This window comes from Sebastes fasciatus, chromosome 5, assembly GCF_043250625.1.
Source record: "Sebastes fasciatus isolate fSebFas1 chromosome 5, fSebFas1.pri, whole genome shotgun sequence".
Classification (NCBI taxonomy): domain Eukaryota; kingdom Metazoa; phylum Chordata; class Actinopteri; order Perciformes; family Sebastidae; genus Sebastes; species Sebastes fasciatus.
In genome coordinates this window covers 26,564,963-26,587,471 of record NC_133799.1, presented here as the reverse complement: position 1 = coordinate 26,587,471, position 22,509 = coordinate 26,564,963, and the positions used below count along the sequence as shown (strand labels likewise).

General features: G+C 41.7%; 1 protein-coding gene across 5 annotated transcripts in view; it reads right to left on the bottom strand.

Moving 5' to 3' along the window:
• palld (palladin, cytoskeletal associated protein) overlaps positions 1 to 22,509 on the bottom strand; it is a 72,373-nt gene that overhangs the window by 23,931 nt on the left and 25,933 nt on the right. For 3 of the 5 annotated variants that reach the window (XM_074636174.1, XM_074636181.1, XM_074636177.1), the window contains 8 exons: positions 17,653 to 17,828; positions 17,306 to 17,372; positions 16,201 to 16,318; positions 15,744 to 15,806; positions 13,589 to 13,730; positions 13,440 to 13,463; positions 12,116 to 12,235; positions 10,705 to 11,164 (listed from right to left, as the gene is read on the bottom strand). In XM_074636174.1, the coding sequence (XP_074492275.1) occupies positions 10,705 to 11,164; positions 12,116 to 12,235; positions 13,440 to 13,463; positions 13,589 to 13,730; positions 15,744 to 15,806; positions 16,201 to 16,318; positions 17,306 to 17,372; positions 17,653 to 17,828 (1,170 nt within the window). Of the gene's footprint in view, positions 1 to 10,704; positions 11,169 to 12,115; positions 12,236 to 13,439; positions 13,464 to 13,588; positions 13,731 to 15,743; positions 15,807 to 16,200; positions 16,319 to 17,305; positions 17,373 to 17,652; positions 17,829 to 22,509 lie in introns of all 5 variants that reach the window. The other 2 variants (XM_074636176.1, XM_074636175.1) reach the window with 2 other exon arrangements.

Below are 22,509 nucleotides of genomic sequence, written 5' to 3'. Positions count from 1 at the left end.
TTCCCCGTGTGTTGACTCATTGACACTCGGAGGCGAGTCGCTTCTTGGTGACAGCGCTGTCATGAGATTAGTGTATACGTTGTTACGCCCTCTAATTAACATCCACAAGTGAAAGTGGTCTGACTCGGAGTGTGTCTAAAGGCAGATCAAGTCTATACCACACAAACACACACACACACACCGCTCGCACCACCAACAGCCACCGGGGTCAGGATTTAATCAGAGGTTGATCGACCTCATCCGGAAACAATGTGATCCTCTGAGCGTGCGTGTGTGTATTTATCTGTGTGTTTCTCAGTGTTTAACATACCAGGGTGTTCTTTCCTGGGAAACACAGTCTGCTTTCTATGAGCGGATCACTGAGGCCTGTTAGTTTCCATGCTGTCAACTCCCCAAGCATATATACACCCTGGTCCCTCGCTCCCCTCAACGTCTTGTTATTATGAGCATAGAACACGTGAGGACTGGGACGCACAGTATAATCAATAATAATCAAACATTGAAAAAATAAGTAAATGAAAAGAGAGGCACAGGTACAGCTCAAAATAAACATAAAAGAATTAAGGCACAAAAAAAAAGGAGTCTTGATGGTTATAACTATCCCATTTTTCCAGTATTTATCCCCCTTCCTTTGTTGGTAAGAAGGGCAATGGAGGGAGGTGAGCCAGCATTTTGTAATAGTTTTCTTACTAGCAGCCATAATAATCTTCAAAAGGTATGTGTCGCTTTTACTGAGACCTTTAGGAACATTTCCCAGATACAAAAAGGTAAAAGATAGTTCAGAAATTCTGAGACTAAAAAGGCTAAACATATAGACAAACCCAAAAAACTATGTGCATGGTTTGCTGAAACCGATCCACACTCTACATTTGGATTTCTGGTTGGGGGTCAAAAAAGAAATGGGCCAAATTTTTCCAGCAGAAATTTCTCCAAAACAAGGAGTTAGTGGAAGTAGTCTCCCATAACAACGGCAATATTAACGTTACTGGCTGCGTCTAGAAGCCACAGAGGCTAACAATTTAGCAAGCTAGAAAGTGGGTAACATAATGCAGGAAATGCAAAGGCATAATAACAGAGAAAAAAGCTGTTGGAAATATCAACATTTTCCTTAGATGTATTATAAAATTACCAAGAAAAACAACATACGACTAAAATTACAATATATTAACTTATTATGCACTGACAAATGAACTTCGATGACCTCCGCCGTTTCTGACGTCAACAAACACGTCACAACTCGTGAACTCTGAGCTTTCAGAAACGTTCCACTTACGGGGCCGTGAATACGACATGAGGGGAGCGTTCATATAAGCCCAACTCATAAACACGGTAAACACGATCTGATTTGAAGGCATCATAACTTCTTGAACGCCAAGCACATCATGTACATGACTTCCCACGTTGTAAACATGAGCTCACGAGTTTCAGAAGGCATCATACTATGTTGGTTTCCTAGTTGGTTGACTTGTTATTCATTGAGGTGAAACCCTGGTATAGTTTACGTATGATGCCTGTAGTGTTTTTGAATCATAAGCTTCAGTAAATATCTGAGTTATTCTTGAGGGTTCAGCCAAATCCTTATTTCCTTCCCTCAACGCTCCCTTTCCCCTCTTTCTCTCCTCCAGCCTCCTCTCTGTGTGATGAAGGTCAGCTCCGACAACTCTCTTCCTTATTTGGAAAGTTTCTCCATTCCATGCAGGTCATTCTAGCCCAACGGACCAATCCAGTGGTTAGCTGGTCTGGCGTCTCAGCCAATCCTGTGACTCCCATGTCCTTTTAAGGACTGCCCATCTCTCACTCTGGAGGTTGATGTGAAATGATCTGCTTTTCCTGCTCCCTTGTGTCTCTCCGCTGACTTCATTTTGCTTTTTTATTCTGTTGCCACAATCTCACTTCCTCCCTGATGACAACTAACTTTCTGTTTTTTTTTCCATTCTCTGGTAATCAAAAAAAAAAAAGGTATCCACTAGGGAACTGATCCACACTTACATTTTTAATTAGATGTTTGATGATGATGAACCCATGAGTTCTCAGTGTGTATCCAGCACCATATGTGGTTCTTTAACATGCATGTTTCCCCGCTTTCCATAAAACCACAAGCAACACCTCGACAAGAAAGTGATTGTTAATACTTCATTAGAGAGTTCATGACTTGCACCTCGTAAACACAAACACACCGCTGAGAGGAAGCTCTGAGTCACAGCGCAGATATGCGACCGATCCTGGCAGCCAGAGCTCCTCGCTCGGCTACGCAACACTGAAAGAATATAGATCCTGCTTTACATTCAATACAAAAAGCCTGAAAAATCCTACGAACATCCTTATGTTAAAGAAATACAGAGGGACAGACAGCATTAACCAGTCGCCTGCTGCGTCTTCACACTGTAAAAACTAGCTGAAGTTGTGTGAGTGAGTGTGACAGTGGGAGACTGATGAGGGCTGCTGGCAGAGAGCTGTTTGTTGCCTTCAGTTTGTATGCTGTTGCCTTGACAACAGCCTCACTGGGGTTAAAGAGGTTTGGAGCTACTGCAGAAATCATTTAATCTCAGCGGTATGGCAATTATGTCAGCGGACAGGGATTGAAAGGTATAAGGTCAAGCTGCATGCAATACAGGCCACATTAAAGGGGATTATTAGACCATTCCTCATCTTTATCACTGCAGCGTGTCAGTATGCAGAGCATGGAAACATTAAAGCGACACACATGGCGTCACTTATACGCGGTTGTTCTAAGCTCCTGTGTGTTTGGGGACTATGCGTGTTTGTGTGAGTTACGGCAGGGCAACCGGGGCACAATTTTTTTGTCCAAATTAATCATTCAAAACAATCGTACTTAAAACACGATCTTCATCTGACAACGCATAACAATGGAACACAGTTAATTTGATTATTTTATGTTATATATATATATATCAGAAAAGTATTCATAATAATGATTACAGCAATAACTCCCAGCCCTTGTGTACGTGTCTAATAGGTCATGCTAAAAATGACAGTAACCTCTGATCTGGGCAGGCTTAAAGCATAGTCCATATAGACGGTCGCCTAGGACGGCACTTTCTGGGGGGCGCTCGTCGCCCTCTAAAAATAAAATAAAAAAATAACAATAATAATATATATTTTTTAAAATGTTTAAAATTCCTAATTTTCTGCAGTGAGGTAACAAATGAACAAATAAAGAAATAAAGAAATACACTTTTCACCTCTGTAACTCATTCTCTCACTTTTTCATCTGCACTTATTTGTTAGTAAAAGTGTAAATACCGACTGTCCAACTCACGCGATTAAAGCGAGCCGAAAATTCGCTCAGCTCTTGGTCTGAACACAGTATAATATAGTGAGTGTTGGGGATGTTGGAAATTACAACACACCGTTACACAAACAATTTATGTCTCTCTTTTTTCACATCTGGCTTTATGCTACTGACCTACTTAGATTACCCACTTAATCAGTAAGTAATCATTACAGCATCTCTTTTACAATTCAACGGCAAAAACTTGAACCTGAATCATTCTAGACCCTCAGCAGTGTAGTGAGAAAAGGCTAAATTGACGTCCTGTTGAGTGCTGATGTGTGCCTGTTTTTCATCATCTGTAATCTCACAATACTAAGTAAAAATGAACATACTGTACAGCTGCGTAGTAAAAAGAAAAATCCACTGACACTTTGCTAGTGAGAGTTCACATAAAAAGCACTTTGTGGAATGAAATCCGTGCTAGAGAACAATTTCAACTGTCAAAGTTGATTCCTGGTCTTATGAAAGAGAGATTAAGTTGTGGAGCGGTTCCAGGATAATTGTTGCCTCTGCTACGTGTGCTTGGTGTGTTTGACGCCCACCCAGACATTATCCCCCCCTGTAATATAATGCTTTGCCCCTATTATCACGGTCAATATCATTGTGGTCACACCTTCGCTGCGTTGACACGTATGACTGTCTCTTCCTTTGTCTTGTCTTGTTTTTCAGTCTCAGTGACGTGGTTTCTTGAAATGATTGCTCAATATCGTGCCTTAATGTTTCACTGCCTCATGTAGACTTTTCCTTCAACCTGGAGGTATATCAGTAGCTTAGCAACACGAGGAAAGCATTATCTCATCAGCAAAGCTACCATACAAAAATGTAGATATAAACACACAACCACATGCACCTCTTGTACTAGCAAGGATATGTCATTACACCAAAATGAATGTAAGAGACGCAAAACATCCTTGTGAAATGTCACACTAGGCAAACATGTACCTTTATCAATATAGGAGAGCTGACACTGGACACCAGCAGCACTGACACATCATCCATTAACACACACACCGACACCGATTTACAAGCTCCAGGTGGTATCAGTCTATCATGATGTGGTTTTACAGATGGTCACGTGTCTACAGTCGAACTCTGGAGTGCCCTGAACAGAGGGGGAGTTGTGTTGTTGAATCAGGAGAGACCATAACTCTGTCCAATATAGCAATGACCTTACGTTAAGATGCAAAGTCTCATCCAGCTGAAATATAGCTTGTCTCATAATATTAGGGCTGCCGTGATTAGCCGGCGTAATTGATGATGTCGACGCTGAAGATGAGTTGACATCAATATTTTAATCTTTTGTCCATGTACCTGCTAAATACATGCATTAAAGCTATAAAGTCAACTGCCTGCTATCTTAGAAATTACATTAAATGAGAGTTTGAAGTGAAACTTCCTGCCGATTTTCAACCGACTCTGCGCCACTGCAGAGTGGGCAGTTCATGAATATGAACGCCACCCTGTCTCCCGTCATGCCGCAACACAGCGGCAAACCTCCTCCCGCTCACCCGACTAGAACACACCAGCAAAGTCTGCAGACTTTTGCCGGCGGTCACCCGGTCCAAGCTTAAATTGAGGAGTCGGTGTACTGTAAGAATATGGGGAGCATATTTTGATACTCTTATTATAATTTCTTTATTTAAGATATCTGGGGTATTTTTTGAATGTGCAGAACCAAGTAAGTAAGTAACACATCCCAATGGCACATATCAACCTATAGTTTTTCACTGTAACCCTTTAAAAACTGACCCCAGAAGATCATTGTTTGCCTGATCCTGTTTAAATTGATCTAAAATAAAAACCATAATACTGTAGCTAGAGCATTTATTCTTTTTCCAGCGGAAAGCTTCTGTCTTTCGCGTCATCACGTTGTACGCTCGTGAAGACGTCTTTACGTTATGTTACGTGCCGTACAAAACATGGTGGCAACATGCGTAGGCTCCGGAATTTTTCCTGTAATGGCCACTGTTCATGTTTCTACATTTAGAAATCCTTTTTGATGTTTCGTGTGTTTATTTAGTAACATTTTATGAAAATATCTGTCCGATGTTTATGACCCAGTTTCAATACTTTTGGCAGTTATTATGGTTTATTGGCTTACATAACCTTTTAGCTTAGGTTGTACAGATTTTATGGATTTGAAGCATTTGAAGATACTCCGAAAAATAACATCACAATAAGCAAAAATACCAATGCAGGGACTGACCGTCCATTTCTATTGCAGCGTTCAAAGGGTTAATATGTAAACCTTTGTTTACATTTTGTATTGTGCTGCATTATACAATGACATAACGTTTGTCATAATAAAATTAACTTAAATGAAATGGTCAATTAGATTTATTGGAGGAAAATGTATCGTTTTGAGTAATCGATTAATCTGTAAAATAGTTGATAGATTAATCGATAGAAAATGACAAATTCTTAAATCCTGTCTGTCTTTATTCAGAGCGTTCTGCAGGAAGCCAAGTTTATCTCCAATCTCACACAACCATATACTGTAGGCCTCAATCCCAAGATAACGTTTAGTTGCCATACATAACACATCTGAGGTAACTTTAGCACAATATGTTTGCTTTACACTTAATCCTCAGAGTAGTTTATGAGAGGGTAATAAAAACACTGGCTGTACATGGTGTCACTTGTTAATTTTATCCTGCTTACAGTAGACTAAAAATAACACATCAATGCCAACTATAGCAAGTAACTAAATATTATTTGTTTCTATGTGTAGAATTACGTAACAAAATGCTGTGAAAAAAAGCTGCATTCCAGAAGAACATAAAATGAGACGCTGCTGCCAATTTACAATCTATCGGTTCTCTACCATGTGGTAAAACTCTGCTTTCTCTCCAAACCTGTGGGTTGGTTCAGATCCAACTGGCCAATCTGAGCCTCTCCCCTGAGAATTTCCTTTGATTCTTATCCTGACGTCTGACATCAACGCCGGGCATCAAACCCAAATACCTACCAACCCCGCACGCTCTACCTTCAGAGCAGAAAAACAGCAGGTCTGTTTTCACAGCTCAGGCCTCCTGCAGACCCTCCTGTCTGCCAAGTCACACAACGACTTCCTCCATCTCATCAGCTCAGTGTTATTGAAGCAAAAATCATCCCGTACACAGGCTTCCAGGCTGTTATTCCTCTGATTTAGAGTGATTTATTCTAGATTTGAGAACATGAACACGTCTCTCCAATAGCTATAAACACCGGTGTTAAGATTGTGATGTTATATAATGCAGCTTGTCCCTTTATAAATAATGACGGGTGCTGAGAAAACACGGTATCATTTTTGGGGATATCTGCATATGAGTAACATTTCCTTGGGAGTAAAAGCTTATATGTACAGAAATTAACGCAACTTGCGAATTTTAGGTTGTGGCGGGCTCAACCTGGCATCGTATGAAACTACAAAACCTAAAGAATCCATCGGTACCAATCATGTCATTCTAGCTTGTCGCAAAGGAGGCTCAATAACGCTCCAAACTTACGCTAAATTTTAGAGAGGAAAAACCGTCATGGCCCTTTTCAAAGGGGTCCCTTATCCTCTGACCTCCAGATATGTGAATGTAAATGGGTTCTATGGGTCACACGAGTCTCCCCTTTACAGTCTCCCCTTTACAGACATGCCTTTACATGATGCCTTCAAATGAAACTTGTGAGCTCATGTTTACAACGTGGGAAGTCATGTACATGATGTGCTTGGCGTTCAAGAAGTTATGATGCCTTCAAATCAGGTCGTGTTTACCGTGTTTGGAAAATGTTGATATTTCCAACAGCTTTTTCCTCTGTTATTATGCCTTTGCATTTCCTGCATGGCAAGTCATAGTCAAGTCAGCACACTGACACACTGACAGCTGTTGTTGCCTGTTGGGCTGCAGTTTGCCATGTTATGATTTGAGCATATTGTTTTATGCTAAATGCAGTACCTGTGAGGGTTTCTGGACAATATCTGTCATTGTTTTGTGTTCTTAATTGATTTCCAATAATAAATATATAGATACTTTTGCATAAAGCAGCATAATTGCCCACTCCCATGTTGATAAGAGTATTAAATACTTGACAAATCTCCCTTTAAGGTACATTTTGAGCAGATAAAAATGTGCAATTAATTTGAAATTCGATTAAATATTTTAACCGGTTGACAGCACTACTTTAGAAATAATTCTCAATAATTATTAAAGTCTAGACACTCGTACCTTAAGATGAACCGCTCACTCAGATAATAAAATCCCATCCATACTGATCCCCACTGCCTTTGTGTAAATTCAGTAAAACAAGTAGTCTATTCACAATATTGCCTTATTCTAAAAATACACGACACAAGGGTCATAGTTTCCACTCTGTCTATTGAATTTATAGCATTTCAACAAAGTGGTTTCTTAGAAAGTGCTTATTAAAAAGAACTGTAAAAAAACAAACAATTAAAGTAACAAACTAGGAGCATTTTCAAAGGCTGTTAATGTTTCATAGCAGCGTGTGGCTCATGGAGAAGAAACAGTATATATATCAGTCTGTACGGGATGAGCCACACGACAAACAGGATATGATGAACTCAATGATAAGCTGCTCGGGGGTTTTAGGTTGTGAGTGGTCATTGTCTGTTCCTACATGATACCGGAGGAAACAAAGTGCAGTCTGGCAGAAACGCGACCTTTGGTTAATGGCACGGCTGCTGTTTTTACTGTGTAATTACTGAATTTAAAGGGGAGAGGGATGGCGTATGCTTTCTAATTGCTTCACAGTTAGGAGCTGATTTGTAGCAGTGTATTCATGTTGTTATTGTGGATAAACTGAGAGAAGCAGCTTTTTACTGCCTCAGTAATTGAAGTCTGATCTAGAGATAAAAGTCAGTTTATTTTCCATCTTTTTGTCGCATCCCTAAGATCATTCTCAGTAGCTGTGTTTTTGCACACACCCAAAAGATATATCAACATGTTTCTGTTAGTAGTATTTACTTAAAATTGATTTTCTAAATGTTCCTTCGTCGCCCCCATGTTTAAAGTTATTTGTGCACCGCTGCTGTTATGGTAACATAACGTTACGCCATGCTTCATCTAATGTTGTTATTCGGACGTTTTATATTTTCTTTTTACTTTAATGGCCATGTATGAGTGAGAAAATGGCTTAACGTCACAGTCTGTAAATCATTTCAGTTATTTCCCTTGCCCCACACTGATGCAAAACTAATTGGAACAATAATCGTTAAGTGCAGCCCTAATCAGCTGATTCCCCTCAGTCCTTGTCCAACCGCTGCCTCTGATTTATCATCCCGCAGTGTAATAATGTAAACTAATTTACACTAAATGAATCAGAAACCTCAACATAATTCCTACTGTTGTGTCTGTGTTTGCTTCTGTGATCGTTTGATTAATGAGGCTACATGTGGCGCCACTCAAATCATATCCAGAGCATCACCCTCACAGACAAATATTTACCTGTAATTTTCTGTCTCCTCCTCTATACTCTCAGCTCTGGAAGCACAGAATTAAAAAGTCACAACATTTACGTCAACAGATAAGCAATACTGTAGCATCCATCAGCCGTACATGCAGTGGAAATAGCCTGCGCAATGCAAGAACCAAGCTTTACTGCACTGTAACCAAACTCTAATCTAAATGCAGCCGGTCGTAACGCGCACAGCAACACTGTTATCCATCTGCTTTTGATGGGATGTACTAGTGCTCGCATTGTTCAATACTGTGAAAGTAATATTAAAAACATCTACAAAAACCTCCCCATCTCAGTAAATGTTGCCAGTGAAAAATAAAAAAGAGCAAAGCGTCTACAACCACACTAGCCTCTGTGAGGCTGTACACTGACACACTGACAGCTGTTGTTGCCTGTTGGGCTGCAGTTTGCCATGTTATGATTTGAGCATATTGTTTTATGCTAAATGCAGTACCTGTGAGGGTTTCTGGACAATATCTGTCATTGTTTTGTGTTGTTAATTGATTTCCAATAATAAATATATACATACATTTGCATAAAGCAGCGTATTTGTCCACTCCATGTTGATAAGAGTATTAAATACTTGACAAATCTCCCTTTAAGGTACATTGTGAACAGATAAAAAGTTAATCATGTTTAACTATGGACAATCATGTGATTAATCACGATTAAATATTTGAATCGATTGACAGCCCTAATTTGAATACATCATGATAACGTTATAATTTACCTACGCCCAGTACTCATTTTTATTGAGTAAAGCTTGAACGCATCATAACGTAAATCCTTGGAACCTCCGTCAGCGTTAGCTCCGCCAAGCAGGACTGTGCTGCCCGCTGGCTGCTAACAGCTAACGTTAACTAGCTCTCCTCCTGCCGACTATCCGTCTCAAGTTCCACACCACCGACGTGTTTTGTTTTAGTAGCATGTTGCGCGCCTGAGCAACCACATGTGCAGCTCCTGGCTAGTGAACGAAATGGGAGGCGGGGGACTACACTACACACACGGTGGTTGTTGCTCTTAGCCGCATGGACGAGTGTTTTAACCCACAGACTGTATATGGTTTAACCACAGGTGTGTAGTAATTTACTGTAGAATTCAGGTGACGTAGAGCGAGTAAAGAGCGAGGAATCCCATGTAGGGTGGATGGGGGATGAAACCAAAAGTCAGCAGTTGACTTATTTACGTTGACGACTTAACTTACGTACGTAACAAACAATTACCTCCGTCAAGGAGTTTGCGTATGGTCTGGTGTCATTTATCATCAGAAATGCATCAGCGAGGCACTCTCGTAGCCAAGAGGATAAAGATGCTAGCCATGTAATCACAACCTCCCTGGTTCAATCTGGATGTGGACCTTGAATCCCTTCTCTCTCTCTCTCTCTCTCTAATTATTTCTTGTCTACGGTATTCTTTTTTTTAATGAAAAAGAAATGCATCAGCAAGTGAGATAAAAAACCCATGCACACAAGAGGCTTGTCCACGGCAGACATCTCAAACCACAGGACCATTGAAAACAAAGCCATTCAATTCTCTCTCTAATAACAGTGACATCCTACCTGATCCCTATAGAGCCCACAGAAAGGTGCTCGGAATACAAAAACACAATGGCTCTGTCCTGGGCTGGGCATGCCGTCCGAGGTCAGACAGAAACAATAGGAGCCATCCAGCAAAAGCCACACAGATCTGTTTACAGCCACAGACAGAAAGCAGCGAGCGGACTCGCCCTGGCTAACACGATGCCACATTGACACCAACATAAAGGCAGGGGAATGCTTTTGTTCTAAAAAAAAAAAAAAAAAAAAAAGGGCTCGGGATTCCCCCCGTTAACCCTTTCACAAAGCTGAGACACTATCATTTCCAGCAGACCTCAGACAGGCCTGTCGCCCTCCCCGCCAGCCCTCCCTGGTGACTGGCCTGCCCTCTGGGCACAGACACAAGGGGATGCGACGGGTACTCACAGCTTCGGCTTAGGTTTGGTCGGCAGCGGTGGGCCGTCCTTCCCTGGGGATGGAGACAGCTTGCCTGGCGATGGAGGGGAGTCTGGTGCCACCTGGGCTGGACTTTGGGCTGTGACATCTGTCGTAGGGTCAGACTGTGGCGGAGGTGGAGGAGGAGGTGGGGGTGGTGGTGTGGTTGCTTTAGGCAAGCTTGGTGGTGATGGTGGATTTGGGGGTCGGCCATTCTGTATAGACCCTTTCCCCTTATCCTCCACCTCTGAGCCCATCTGTACTGGAGGCAGGGACGACACACCGGGCCAGATCTCGAGCTCCTTGATCAGGAAAGCGCCGGGTTGAGGCGGCATCTTGGGTGGCAGCTCCAGGAGGCTGATTTCTGTGGGTGGGGGAGGAGGGGGGAAGGCCGCCACATCTTCAAACCCTGAGCTATCACCAGACACGCCGTTACTGGATGAGTCCTCAGCTGCCGAAGGAAACAAACAAAAGAAATGTTGGACTTTAATGTTTAGTTTGTCTTCTGGCCACCGCATAACTCAGTAGATTAGAAACACACGACTGTATCACAGCTGATCTAAAGTAGCAGCTGGGTCCAGTCAGGCTGATGCAATTCCTGTTTATTCAGCCTTTCCTTTAATTGTGCGGTGAGTCCTGTACAGTACAAACACAGTTCTGTCTGTGAGCATACACACAGAAATATTTGTGGCCTGCTGTCCTCACAAAGTGCTGCTCATCATCTCACACCTCTCACCCCTCTCACATGCAGATCACATGGTCATCTGGTTGAGACACTCAATATAAATTTAATAACTGACTTCAAACAGCACGACCTCCAGGGAATTACTAGAGTATCAGAGGTTAGTGTAACCAAGCCCTGATTTGCCGGTTATATTCGAAAGTTTGCATTTCATTTTTGTTTCATCTTACAATCTGCCTTTTTAAAAGGAGATCTGTTCTTACATTGGAAGCATTTTGGACAATATACTGGTGATCAGTTTTGCTTAAAAAATGGTAGGGATTAATGAGATGAAAATGATGCCATAATTCGAAATTGAAAAAAAAAAATCTTTGAAAGAAACTCAGGGTTTGAAAGATTGAAATCAAATAAAAATGGTTTTATAAGATTGAAACTAAGTTTTGAAGACTTGCATAATGTTTTGATAGGCTGAAAAAAGTTATTATTTTGTATTTGAGTTGAAACCTTGTAAATGGTGATCTGGAAACTGGTGCGCATATGGCATCGAAATCCGGTAGATATTGGTGGTATAGGAACCATATTGGCAACAGGCTTTGGTACCCAACCCTAATCTTAAGGCACTCACATTGGCTTCAACATTCAGCTGTAATTCTTGTTGATGCCCAGATGCTGTCTGGTCACAACAAGCTAAGCATCTCTTTCTGCTTGTGTTGCACGCACCTGCAGTGACGGTGAGTTGGGCTGAGCTGTTAACGGAGCCATACGGGTTGGACACCGTGCAGCAGAACAGACCTCCGTCCTCTGGAAAGGCCTCGGCTATCACCAGGGTGCAGATCTCCTCTAAAAAAAGACAACCACCGTCAGTACACCTTCAATGACCAAACCCTTTATCATCCTAAAAGTTAGATTCATATGGGTTGAAAGACCTGACATTGACGATGTTTACATGTACAAAATATTCAGCTTTTTGCCCTTATTCCAAAAAAGACAGTATTCCTACTAAGCTTTTTAGCTCCTTCAACCACCTTCTTGAAAAGGTCGGCGTTGCGATATTTGCTCATATCCAAAAACCTGTTGATATCCAAGTCTTTCGGCTTGGGCATGCATCTCTGTAAACTGTCGGCTAGTTGGTTTGTGTTCAACGCACAGAGCTGGCCGTAAACAGGCAAGAGGCTGTGTGTCACAAACTGCCGTAAAAACCTCTATTGAGGCGTATATTCTGAATGTGCTGTATACATGTGCAAAGAATGCTCCTAAAACCTGAATAATATCATCATATCCCACATATCTTAATCTGAAAATGCTCCATTCAGAATAAGGTCTAACTCTGTTGTTTACATGACCCGTATCAGATTCACAATGTTGTCATATTCGGATTAATAGTGGAATATTAGTGTGCATGTAAACGTAGTCATTGGACAGTGATCTGCACAGGTGTGGAGTGAAGTGACATGTTGACACTTGATTTGTTTGTAATGAGATATAATAGTGAAAGACAAGTTATGTGCAGGGTAGACTGATGACGGACATGTCATCTAGACTGGTGAGTCACTATTTATAGTCAGACACACGGAGAGCAGAGAGTAAAGACGAACAAGCGTGGATGTAACTACTCATGAAGAACAGACAGAAACACTAAAGCACAGATGTTCAGGGACGTCTGAGTGACTCACAGTCTGAAAGTAACACCTGAAGTGACCCCCTGAGTCACACAGGTGTGAAATGTCTGACATAAACTAGCGCGTGTGTCACTGTTTATCTGTGATTTTGTGTTTATGTGTCGGCGGTGGGGTTTCTCAGACTTTCCCAGGGACTCCCTCTGACTGTAGTGTAGATGTGATATGAGTATCCCGTGAGACGCAGACTTATTAAGTTGGGATTTGCTGTAGTCATAACCAAGTGAAAGGCTGCAGCTGATAATGAAACCATCAATCTCAATTTGAGTCTTCAGACACATCTAATAATCCATTACTAAGTTTAACCACAGACTGCGGTTGGGAACATAAAAGCAGACTAATTTCGATAGACCCGGGAGATGGCATACCTGGCTCAGCTGCAGATCGAGGCTCTGAATCACAGGAAATTATAGGCAGGAAGGAAGAGAAGATAAGGAGATCATTTTGGTTATCAGCATATATTGAGCTGCTGCACAAAGGGCTTCATGACCGAAGACGATGAAGAAGAATGTCTCACTTTTCTGGAGAATACGAAAATCGGGGGAGTCCAGGATCTCCTCTCCATGGCGGTACCATCTGACCTGCGGAGGAGGGCTTCCACGGACCCTGCACTCCAAAACCACCACCTGGCCCTCGGACGCCTGGGCGTCCTGCAGCAGCTGCACAGAGGAGGGATAAAGTAAGAGAGAGAGATAATGAGAAAAAGGAGCGAGTGAGTGAAGAATGGTGAGGAAATGAGAAGAGACTGAATCCGGTAATGAAAAGGATAAATCTGCCTCAGAATGACAGCATGGGACAGATGGAGACAGAGATTGTTGAAGATGACGCACTGTCAAAAAACACCATTTGAGGAAGAGAGAGGCCAGTGGACACTAAGGCCTATAAACAGTCACTCTGTTTCACTACAGCAGGGGTTCTCAAACTTTTTTGGGGCCGGGGACCCCTTAAAGAGGAGAACATTGTCCAAGTACCCCTCATAATCGTAACACCAATGAAGCATAATGATTCCTACCATTTTTACTCTTGGATATCATTGGAACTATTTGTATTCAATTTGTGTTAAAACCACTTTGTTTTGCCCTGATATTCCGGGTGCTTTGTAATCAGATGTCGCTTTAGCTTGGCCGGCTTCATGGCTTCATTCGCCGGCACCTTTAGACACATGTGGACACGTGAGGACCATCATCGTGGGCAACCAATATCGCGTTGAACGATAATCCCCGTCATATCGCCCAAGCCTAGGCCAGAGTGACGTAAGCCGTGTTTCCATTCATATATTTTTATTCACTTTTTGAAGTATCACATTAGAAAAGCTGTATGGAAACAGCCTAATTTGATAAAACTTTTTTTACGCTCGCTTGAGGTGATTTTTGCCTTTATCAAAAATGTATGCACTAAATCGGATATGGAAACGCCTGGAATCTGATCTGAGATCTGCAAAAACTTGCAATAACTCTCTTGTGACTCGTTGCCCAACAACCTATCCTGACCTTAACCATTCGAGGTCAATGCCCAACCTTTACAATCTCGTGAGAGTTTCCCCAGTTTCCCCAGTTTGTGGGCGCAGCTGTGTTTATTTGTTCCAAACCAGTTGATGGAAACTTTGCTTAAAATTCGCTTGACCGGTATATCCATCGACAAGAGGCACTCAGTGTCGGTGTAAATAAATGTTCCCGTGAGCCCGATCCTCTTTCTCTTTGTGACTGTGTGTCTTTGGCATGGGTATATTTTGGGAAAACCATGGGAGGAATGTACATCATGGATCTGACAGTGTATGTGTGTGGGTGTGTTGTTGGGGTGACATCACAGCGCTGACTTCACTAGAGGCGAACATCCTCTCACTGAGATGATTACAGTTTTTAACAGAGGTGGGGGGTGGAGGTGAAGAAAAACGAATGTCTTTTTGTAATGAAGTGGAAAATGATTTAGGGCCTGACTGGCTGAGCGAGAGTGAAAGAGACCTGACCCATGTGGGTTTGGCAGGGCCGTTAGAAGCTCTGCCTCAGCCTGTCTCCGTCCCGCCATGACAACACCCACAGCCTGAGGCAGAGGGGAGCTGGGAGAGTGTTGAAGAGTCTGAGCTGGAAATGGGTTGTTCTGGAGCTCGTGTTTTATCTGACCCCCACTGCTGAAAGCCACAGCGCTGCATACTGTTATTATGGGAAGGCAAGAAGACCGAGTACATGTGTATCAGGTTATGTATGTACTGTATGCGTGCATGTATTGCATGCATGATGTACTGTATATAAGTATGTATGTATCTGTGGCCGTTTTTCATAGTTTGGGTTAGGTCCCTTCGTTCCAATTAAGGGAAATCTTGATGCCACAGCATACAACATATTTTAGAAGATGGTATGCTACAAACTTTGTGGCAACACTTTAGGAGGATCCCTTCTGTTTCATGTCTCTGTGCACAAAAATAAATCCATGATGAAATGGGTTCCCCAAAGGATTTAACTGGCCTGCACAGAGCCCTGACCTCAACTAGTGCTGGGCGGTATGACCAGTATCACGGTAATTTTTCAGGAGAGGCGGTCATATTCTAGGGGGAAACACTGGGTTGAATAATTTCAAAAGATATTGACTCACAAACCTGACGAATTATTGTTAGGCGCTGACCTAACTGGCAACCCAAGCAACATATGTGTAGTATATTGTGAATGCAGACTTACCTTGGTGAATATAGGAGGACTCGACACCTCGCCAACATACAGTGACGACACTGGGCTCTGCATCTAGAAGATGATAAAAACGTACTTTCAGTGGTTTCAAGTAGAGTCCGTTCAGAAAGGCTGCTGCTAATGTCATTGAAGAGCATTTTTATGCCTCCACCCGGTGACAACTGTGGCCGGAGGCATTATGTTTTTGGGTTGTACGGATGTACCATTCGACACTTGAACACAAATTTGGCACAAACGTTTTTGGCCATAACTCAAGGATTCCTATGCAAATTATGACAATTTCACACAAATGCCTAACAGGATAAAATGATGAAGTGATGACGTTTTGGACAGATATGGATGTAAACTGCAGTTTGACTGGTTTGCGTAGGCAAATAACCGTGAGGCGGTAATTCAATGACATGTTGAGTTGAGTGGATCTACTGTCCTGTGTGCTGTAGCTGCTTACCCGCTGTGGGGGCTGAGACAGGGACTGGACCAGGGTGGAGCAACGAGGAAGGACGTCGGAGGTTTTGGGTGACGATGAGCGTATCGTCAGGGACATTGAAGTAGTCTTCTTCTGAATTCTAAAAATGAACAAAGCATAAATCAGCACCCACATACGCACAAGAAATCTTTCCCAGAAGAAAGGAGGCATTTCTCAACTGGATATGCTTTTAGTTAAAATATGAAACTTGAATCAAAGAAAATTGTCTCCCCAGCAATTAAGATGATATCAGTGATCTTGGCTTCAGTGTGTAAACAGAAAGGGAATCAGGAAGTCGTCCAGATGGAGGCAGATTTATACAACAGATAATAATCAAAAACATTTAGAGAAGTAGAAAGCACTCAGAGCGAGTGCTGTTAGCGTGCACAATCCTCCAAATGAAAAAGTTACGAAATTTTGAACATGCTTCTTGATCCGAATCAACATGAAAATAAATATATACGTGGGCCAGATTTTTGCCAGTCAATCAATTTTTCTGTATTGAAAAAATAGCAACAAAAAAAATCTTATTTAAACTTTATTTTGTAATGTTAAAGATGCTCAATACGGAATTCATTCGATTTTCTAGTTTCATACGATACCAGTATCTCAAGCTTTAAAACTGAGCACACTACAACCTAAAAATCGCAATTAGTGGCTTTAAAGCTTTTTAAAAGTAAAAGTTCCTGCATCCACATCTGGATCTGCAAAAAAAATGATGTGCATTTTGGTCTGTGGCCCAACAGGATAACATTATCTTTTCATGTGAGAAGAAAATGTTTCAAGAATAAAGGATGAAAAGAAAAAGAAGAGAGTGAAAGCAGGAAAAGGGTCAAATGTTTAACAACTGACAATAAGTACAGGGGACAATCCTGACAGGGTGATTTTTTACCATATTAACCCTCTTTATCTCATTATTTAGGCCGCGTACTGGGTCAGGGCTACGGCTCTTTAAGGGGCCTTTTTATGGGCCCAGTTAAAGGCAGCAGACCTGATTAGCTGCTGCAGGGCTCAGTTAACCTGCTCAGGGGTTCAAGGTTCATTGGGTCGCTGGGTCACAAGGGGGTCATGCTGAAAACACACGTACTGAGGCATGGTTCCTGATCTGGACTTTGACACAGCTCCTTCTCCTTCTGAGTCTGATGACGAAGCTCCTGCAGTGGGACAAAAACAAAAGCAGGGATTCCCTTGTGATGCAGGCCATCCTCCTCAACAGTTAAAATGATAATAATAAAGAGTTCAACAACAGGTTCCTAGGGAAATTGTTCTGCTAAATGTATGCAAAACATATGACTATATTTCTCATAAATCCTGTATAAAAGGATATTGCTTCTTCATCAGCAAAGACTTCCAGTCCTCTCATAGGTACAGTATAAATATACAAATGCCTTAAAAATAAAAATATCATAATTTCCTGATATGAAAACATCTGACCTTCGATGTAAACCTCAGCAGAGGTATTGTCCGCTCCGATACTGTTGGAAGCTACACAGGTGTAACGTCCCGTGTCGTCCTCAAAGGCTTCAGCGATCACCAGTGTGTGCAGGTCAACATCCCTCCAGATCTGTATGTCAGGAGAGTTGTGCAGCTCGCGTCCTTCACAGAACCACCTGGTGGAGGAGGTGAATCACAACTTTACTTTAACCAATCAGAGCACCTGGAAAGTCCAACAGCTGGATGTTTCAAGAAGAGTGACACACCAAAATCATCCCTTTGTAGTCTGTACTGGAGCTCCACTATCATGATTTAATAAATACGGCATAACTAGCGTTATCCAGACTAAAAAAACTGACATTTAAATGCGTAAAAACAATTTAAAACTTATTTTTTACCCTCATACATTCAATTCATTGTGACATTTAGCACTGTACTCTCTATTAGGGCTTGGACGATACACATTTCTCCCGATTCAATACTATCACGATACTTGGGTGCCGATTTGATATGTATTGGGATTTTTAAGTATTGGGATTCTACAAGTATTGCGATTCTATATTACGATTTATTGCGATTTTTATTAACTTTTTTAACACTAGACCATAGGAAAAAGTTGAATCATACACTTCTAATGACTTTTAGTTTGGAAAATATCTAAATTAATAAATTAAAATGTTTGATTTTCAGCGTGTATGTAGTCAGAGATGTCCTGAAGCCAAACATATCGGTCATTGTCAGGAATTATTTATTAAATTTTTTCCAGCAACCCAAAAATCAAAGAATAAAGACATTTCCTTCACAAATTAGTGGTATTTTCTTTTTAATTTATAAGGGACATGTAATGTTTTATACTTCTGGTGAATATAATCCCATCAATCTTATTTCTATAGATGTATTTTGTATATACAGTTCTCTTTAACACCTTATTTTGAAAACCGGACGTAGTCCCACGTGTAACCTACTAGCATTGTCCAGAGTAGAAAAACAAACTTTTGGACTCATAAAAAACATTTTAAACTCATTTTTTTACGCTCACAGTGTACTACTGTGACATCGATTCATTATGACTTTTAGCATTACACTGTCTAGACAGTGCTTCAAAGAAAATGATGACTTAAGTTATTTCCAATCTGGGTAGTTTTGGCCACCATTACCAGATATAACAATAAGTCTTTTAACAGAATATAGAATTTATGGTTAACTTGTGGACCAAGAGTTTTACAAAGAAAGGTTTCTTAAAAATGAGTCATAATATTTCACCATTGCCTTGTGGCTGAAAAAACATATTACACTTCTTGCCAAAAGAAATGAATATTTCAACAAAGGTAAAAACGTGCATTACGTGCCAGGAGGTAATAGGAATCATTATTGTCTCCTTTCAATAAAATCCTATAAGACAAGCCCAGGCCGTAACTCTTCTTGACAAATACTTTAACTTAAATACACCTTAGGCCTGCCAATCTAAATAACATCAATAACTAGTCATTCACACACTCACACACACCCTCTGGGCTTGTCTGAGATTACATATCTGCTAAACGTCAGCCACCCTGAGGCAGCGGCGAGACGGCGCGTTACGGGAAGCAGATACACCCTTTCCATCCTTCCAATCAGAGGCCTGTGTGTCTGGGCAGGCGCCTGGGCCTCGTACCACCTCCCTGGGGTCTGCAAGCACCGGCTTTGTTCCCCCGGTCTGGGACCCAGGAGGGATGAGAGAGTCTGGCTTCATCTGTCTCATCTCTCTTAACAGGGTTATGATTAAAGCAGACCCCTCAGCACCATGTTACCACATCAAGTGCAGGATCAGACAACGGGGGGTCACACCACACGGTGCTGGCCTCAAATGTCATGATTTGTTGCTTTCATCAGTGCTAATGTCCTATCTTCTTTTTTAAAGTGCATTATGACACATCAAATCAAGATACCCACACTCCACGGACACACTCAGCCTGGTCTGACATTTACATTCCCATACAACGAAACTGTCAATTACGAGTCAAACACGAGACCTTCACCCAGGAGGCCGCTGTTTGTGTCCCATGTGAAACCAGAAGTAACATACTTATTTTAACCCAAAACATGATCTTTTACCAAGGTAAGGCAAGGCGTTTAGCATGCAATAAGTACGCCTTTCTTGATAATCGCGTGTCATTTGTACGCCATGTATCCTGTACTGACTACAATGTAAACGCATCTGCGTATAAATGATACGGGAAGAATTAGTGACGTAGTATAAAAAGCGAGAAAGACCACTTATGGTGGGCGGGGAGGTGGATGGGCCCAACAAACACCAGACTTTTAACCAGGTGATCGTTGTTCAAGACCGTTGTTAACCGGTATTTTGTTTTGTAAGTTACTTTAGTGACGTTTGTCAAATGATGATTGTCATTGTGTTTTTTATTGACGTTTGTGACGTGACTTCTGTAGTTGTGTTACGATGTTTCCGTACGTATTTTACTTACGTTTACGTACTTATTTTAAGCCCAACGATGACGTTTTCCCTAACCCTAAGTGTTTTTCTTGCCTAAGCCTAACTGCGGTTGTTTGCGTGGCGTAGAAATGACGCGCGAAAAGGCTAAAATGTGGACTCATGACACGCAGATTGTCAGTGTGATGTTGTGGTATTTATATGCCTTCCCGTGAGACCGAGTTGTGTGAACAGTTATGCAGTGAAAATGTCTAGGGCTTTTATTGTGAAATGTAAGAACGGGAGGGGTGGATCTAGTCTGTTCTGCCTTTTTCAAGGTTGAAAGGAGCAGTAAAGTTTGCCATCTTGGTTCAGACTATGGAGCCTCCGTGTTGTTATACATTATAGTGTACGTATTGAATATGTTCGTTCAGCACAACGTGGTTAGTTGATACCTTGAATCGCTGTGCGAAAACCTCAGAAAATCATCCTTGCTCTGAAAAAAATGTACATAATGTTCACGTTCTGTGTGAAAGTACTCATACAAAAACAACAGTTCGAAAAAATATATTGACGTGCAAATTAATTGCACGAAAAATACGCCCCAGTGTGTAAAATCCTTTAGAAAGAAAATCAGAATCAGCAGGTCAGACTTTTAGAAAATGAAATGAGAATCGGCCGAGAAAATTGCAATCGGTGCATCTGTAGGTTGACACAATACACGCTGTACAGCCTATCAGCACCCTATTAAAAGAGCTGGCATGTGTACGTCTTGTTCACCTACCGACCTCTGCATTGACAGGGGGAGGGGCAGGAATTCCCTAAATGCCGGAAGAACAGCTGCTCTGTCTGTCTAGGAGCCCGACCTGAGGACATTCCGGCTATCTTGGAGGGCTGTATAAAAAATTCCCAACATCCTGCTGCATAGCCGTTACTTGATTTTATACACTCAAACAGCAGGCTAACTCTTGTTCCAGAAAGCAATCCATCACCCAGAAATATTCAGACAACACTTCATACCGGAGGATTCACACCTGACAGAGTGGGTGTGGGAGACTGAGACGGGGAAAGTGAATGTGTGAATGGCAAGTACGGGAACAGGAGGTGAATGAGCATGAGTCAACCCGGGTCAAACAGGAAATATGATCCACTCTGTCATTGTTGAGACAGATCACACTGAGCAATTCATCAGCAGCAGTGACAGGTGGAGCAGCGCCGAGCCTTGTCACTCAGTTTCTCTGTTTTAACACCAAACAAGTACAATAGACTAGTAGTTCCTAGGTCTTATCGCTCGATGAAGTGAAACAACGGAAACTTGTCTGGCGCTATCGTGCAGCCAGATGCCGGTGTGTTAAATGATAGGAAACGGATCATGACATGAGCCTAATGAAGAGTTGTTCATGGCACGAGTAGGGAGACCTTATCCGCTGGTGTGTCGGCCCTTGAGGCAACGGAGGCCAAGAGTCATCTGCCACACTTCAAACCCCCCCGCCCCCCAGGCAGCTATCAAACACATAGTCCAGACGCAGAGAGGCTGGCTGCTTCTTGTGGGACGTGACTTTGTTTTATGACACCAGCCAAATTCTTTGGTACAAAACTGAGAGCAGCTGGCAATTGAGAGTAAAAAAAAAAATTCTGATTGTTTGAGCAAACCAATATGTCAGTGCGGTTTTGAAATCCATTTTTCCAGATTATAGTCAGGCTGAGAAAAGGGGAAACAACTCGTTTGGGCGGCTGCCATGTCTGCTGGTGATTTACTTGGGAAAGTCAGGTTTCTTTTGTTGGTCAAACCTCACTTATTTCTTTTTAACTCAGTCATTGTATTAATCAAAATGGTCCACTGGGGACTTTGCAGCCATATGCTCTGTGTTTGATGTGGACAGCACAATACAAATCTTCTTTAATGTAGGAAAATCATTTGGACACCATAAAATCAAACACATACAGAAAAGGGCTTATTGTGACATGACATCATTGAACAAATGACTATTGTTTTTGTGATCGGGGATGTTACAGCTGTTGGAGGGACTGTAAGTGTGTGTTTTAAGTGTATGTAACTATAGTGAAGGGGATATGTTTTCCACCAATACATTCTCACTTCCAACTCAAACTCAAATACTGACATTTGGTCAGTGCCCCTACGCTTCAAACTATGAAGCTCTAGGTAAACTGTAGCATCAGTTTTGGACGTGTCAGGGACGGCGGGTCAGTTTCCGCTCGTTACATGCATAGCGTTTTAAAAATTAACTTCTGTGGTCACAGGAAATGTACAGTATCGATTTTGCATGTTACTATGGCGTTAACTTTGACAGCCCTACTTATTACATTTAATCACTTTTCTAACAAATATTTTAAACAATAAAGATAGATGTTTCCTCCGGTTTGACATCGAGCATTTCGATGTTGACAGCTTTTTCAACAGTCACAACAGAATAAGCTTTTTACCG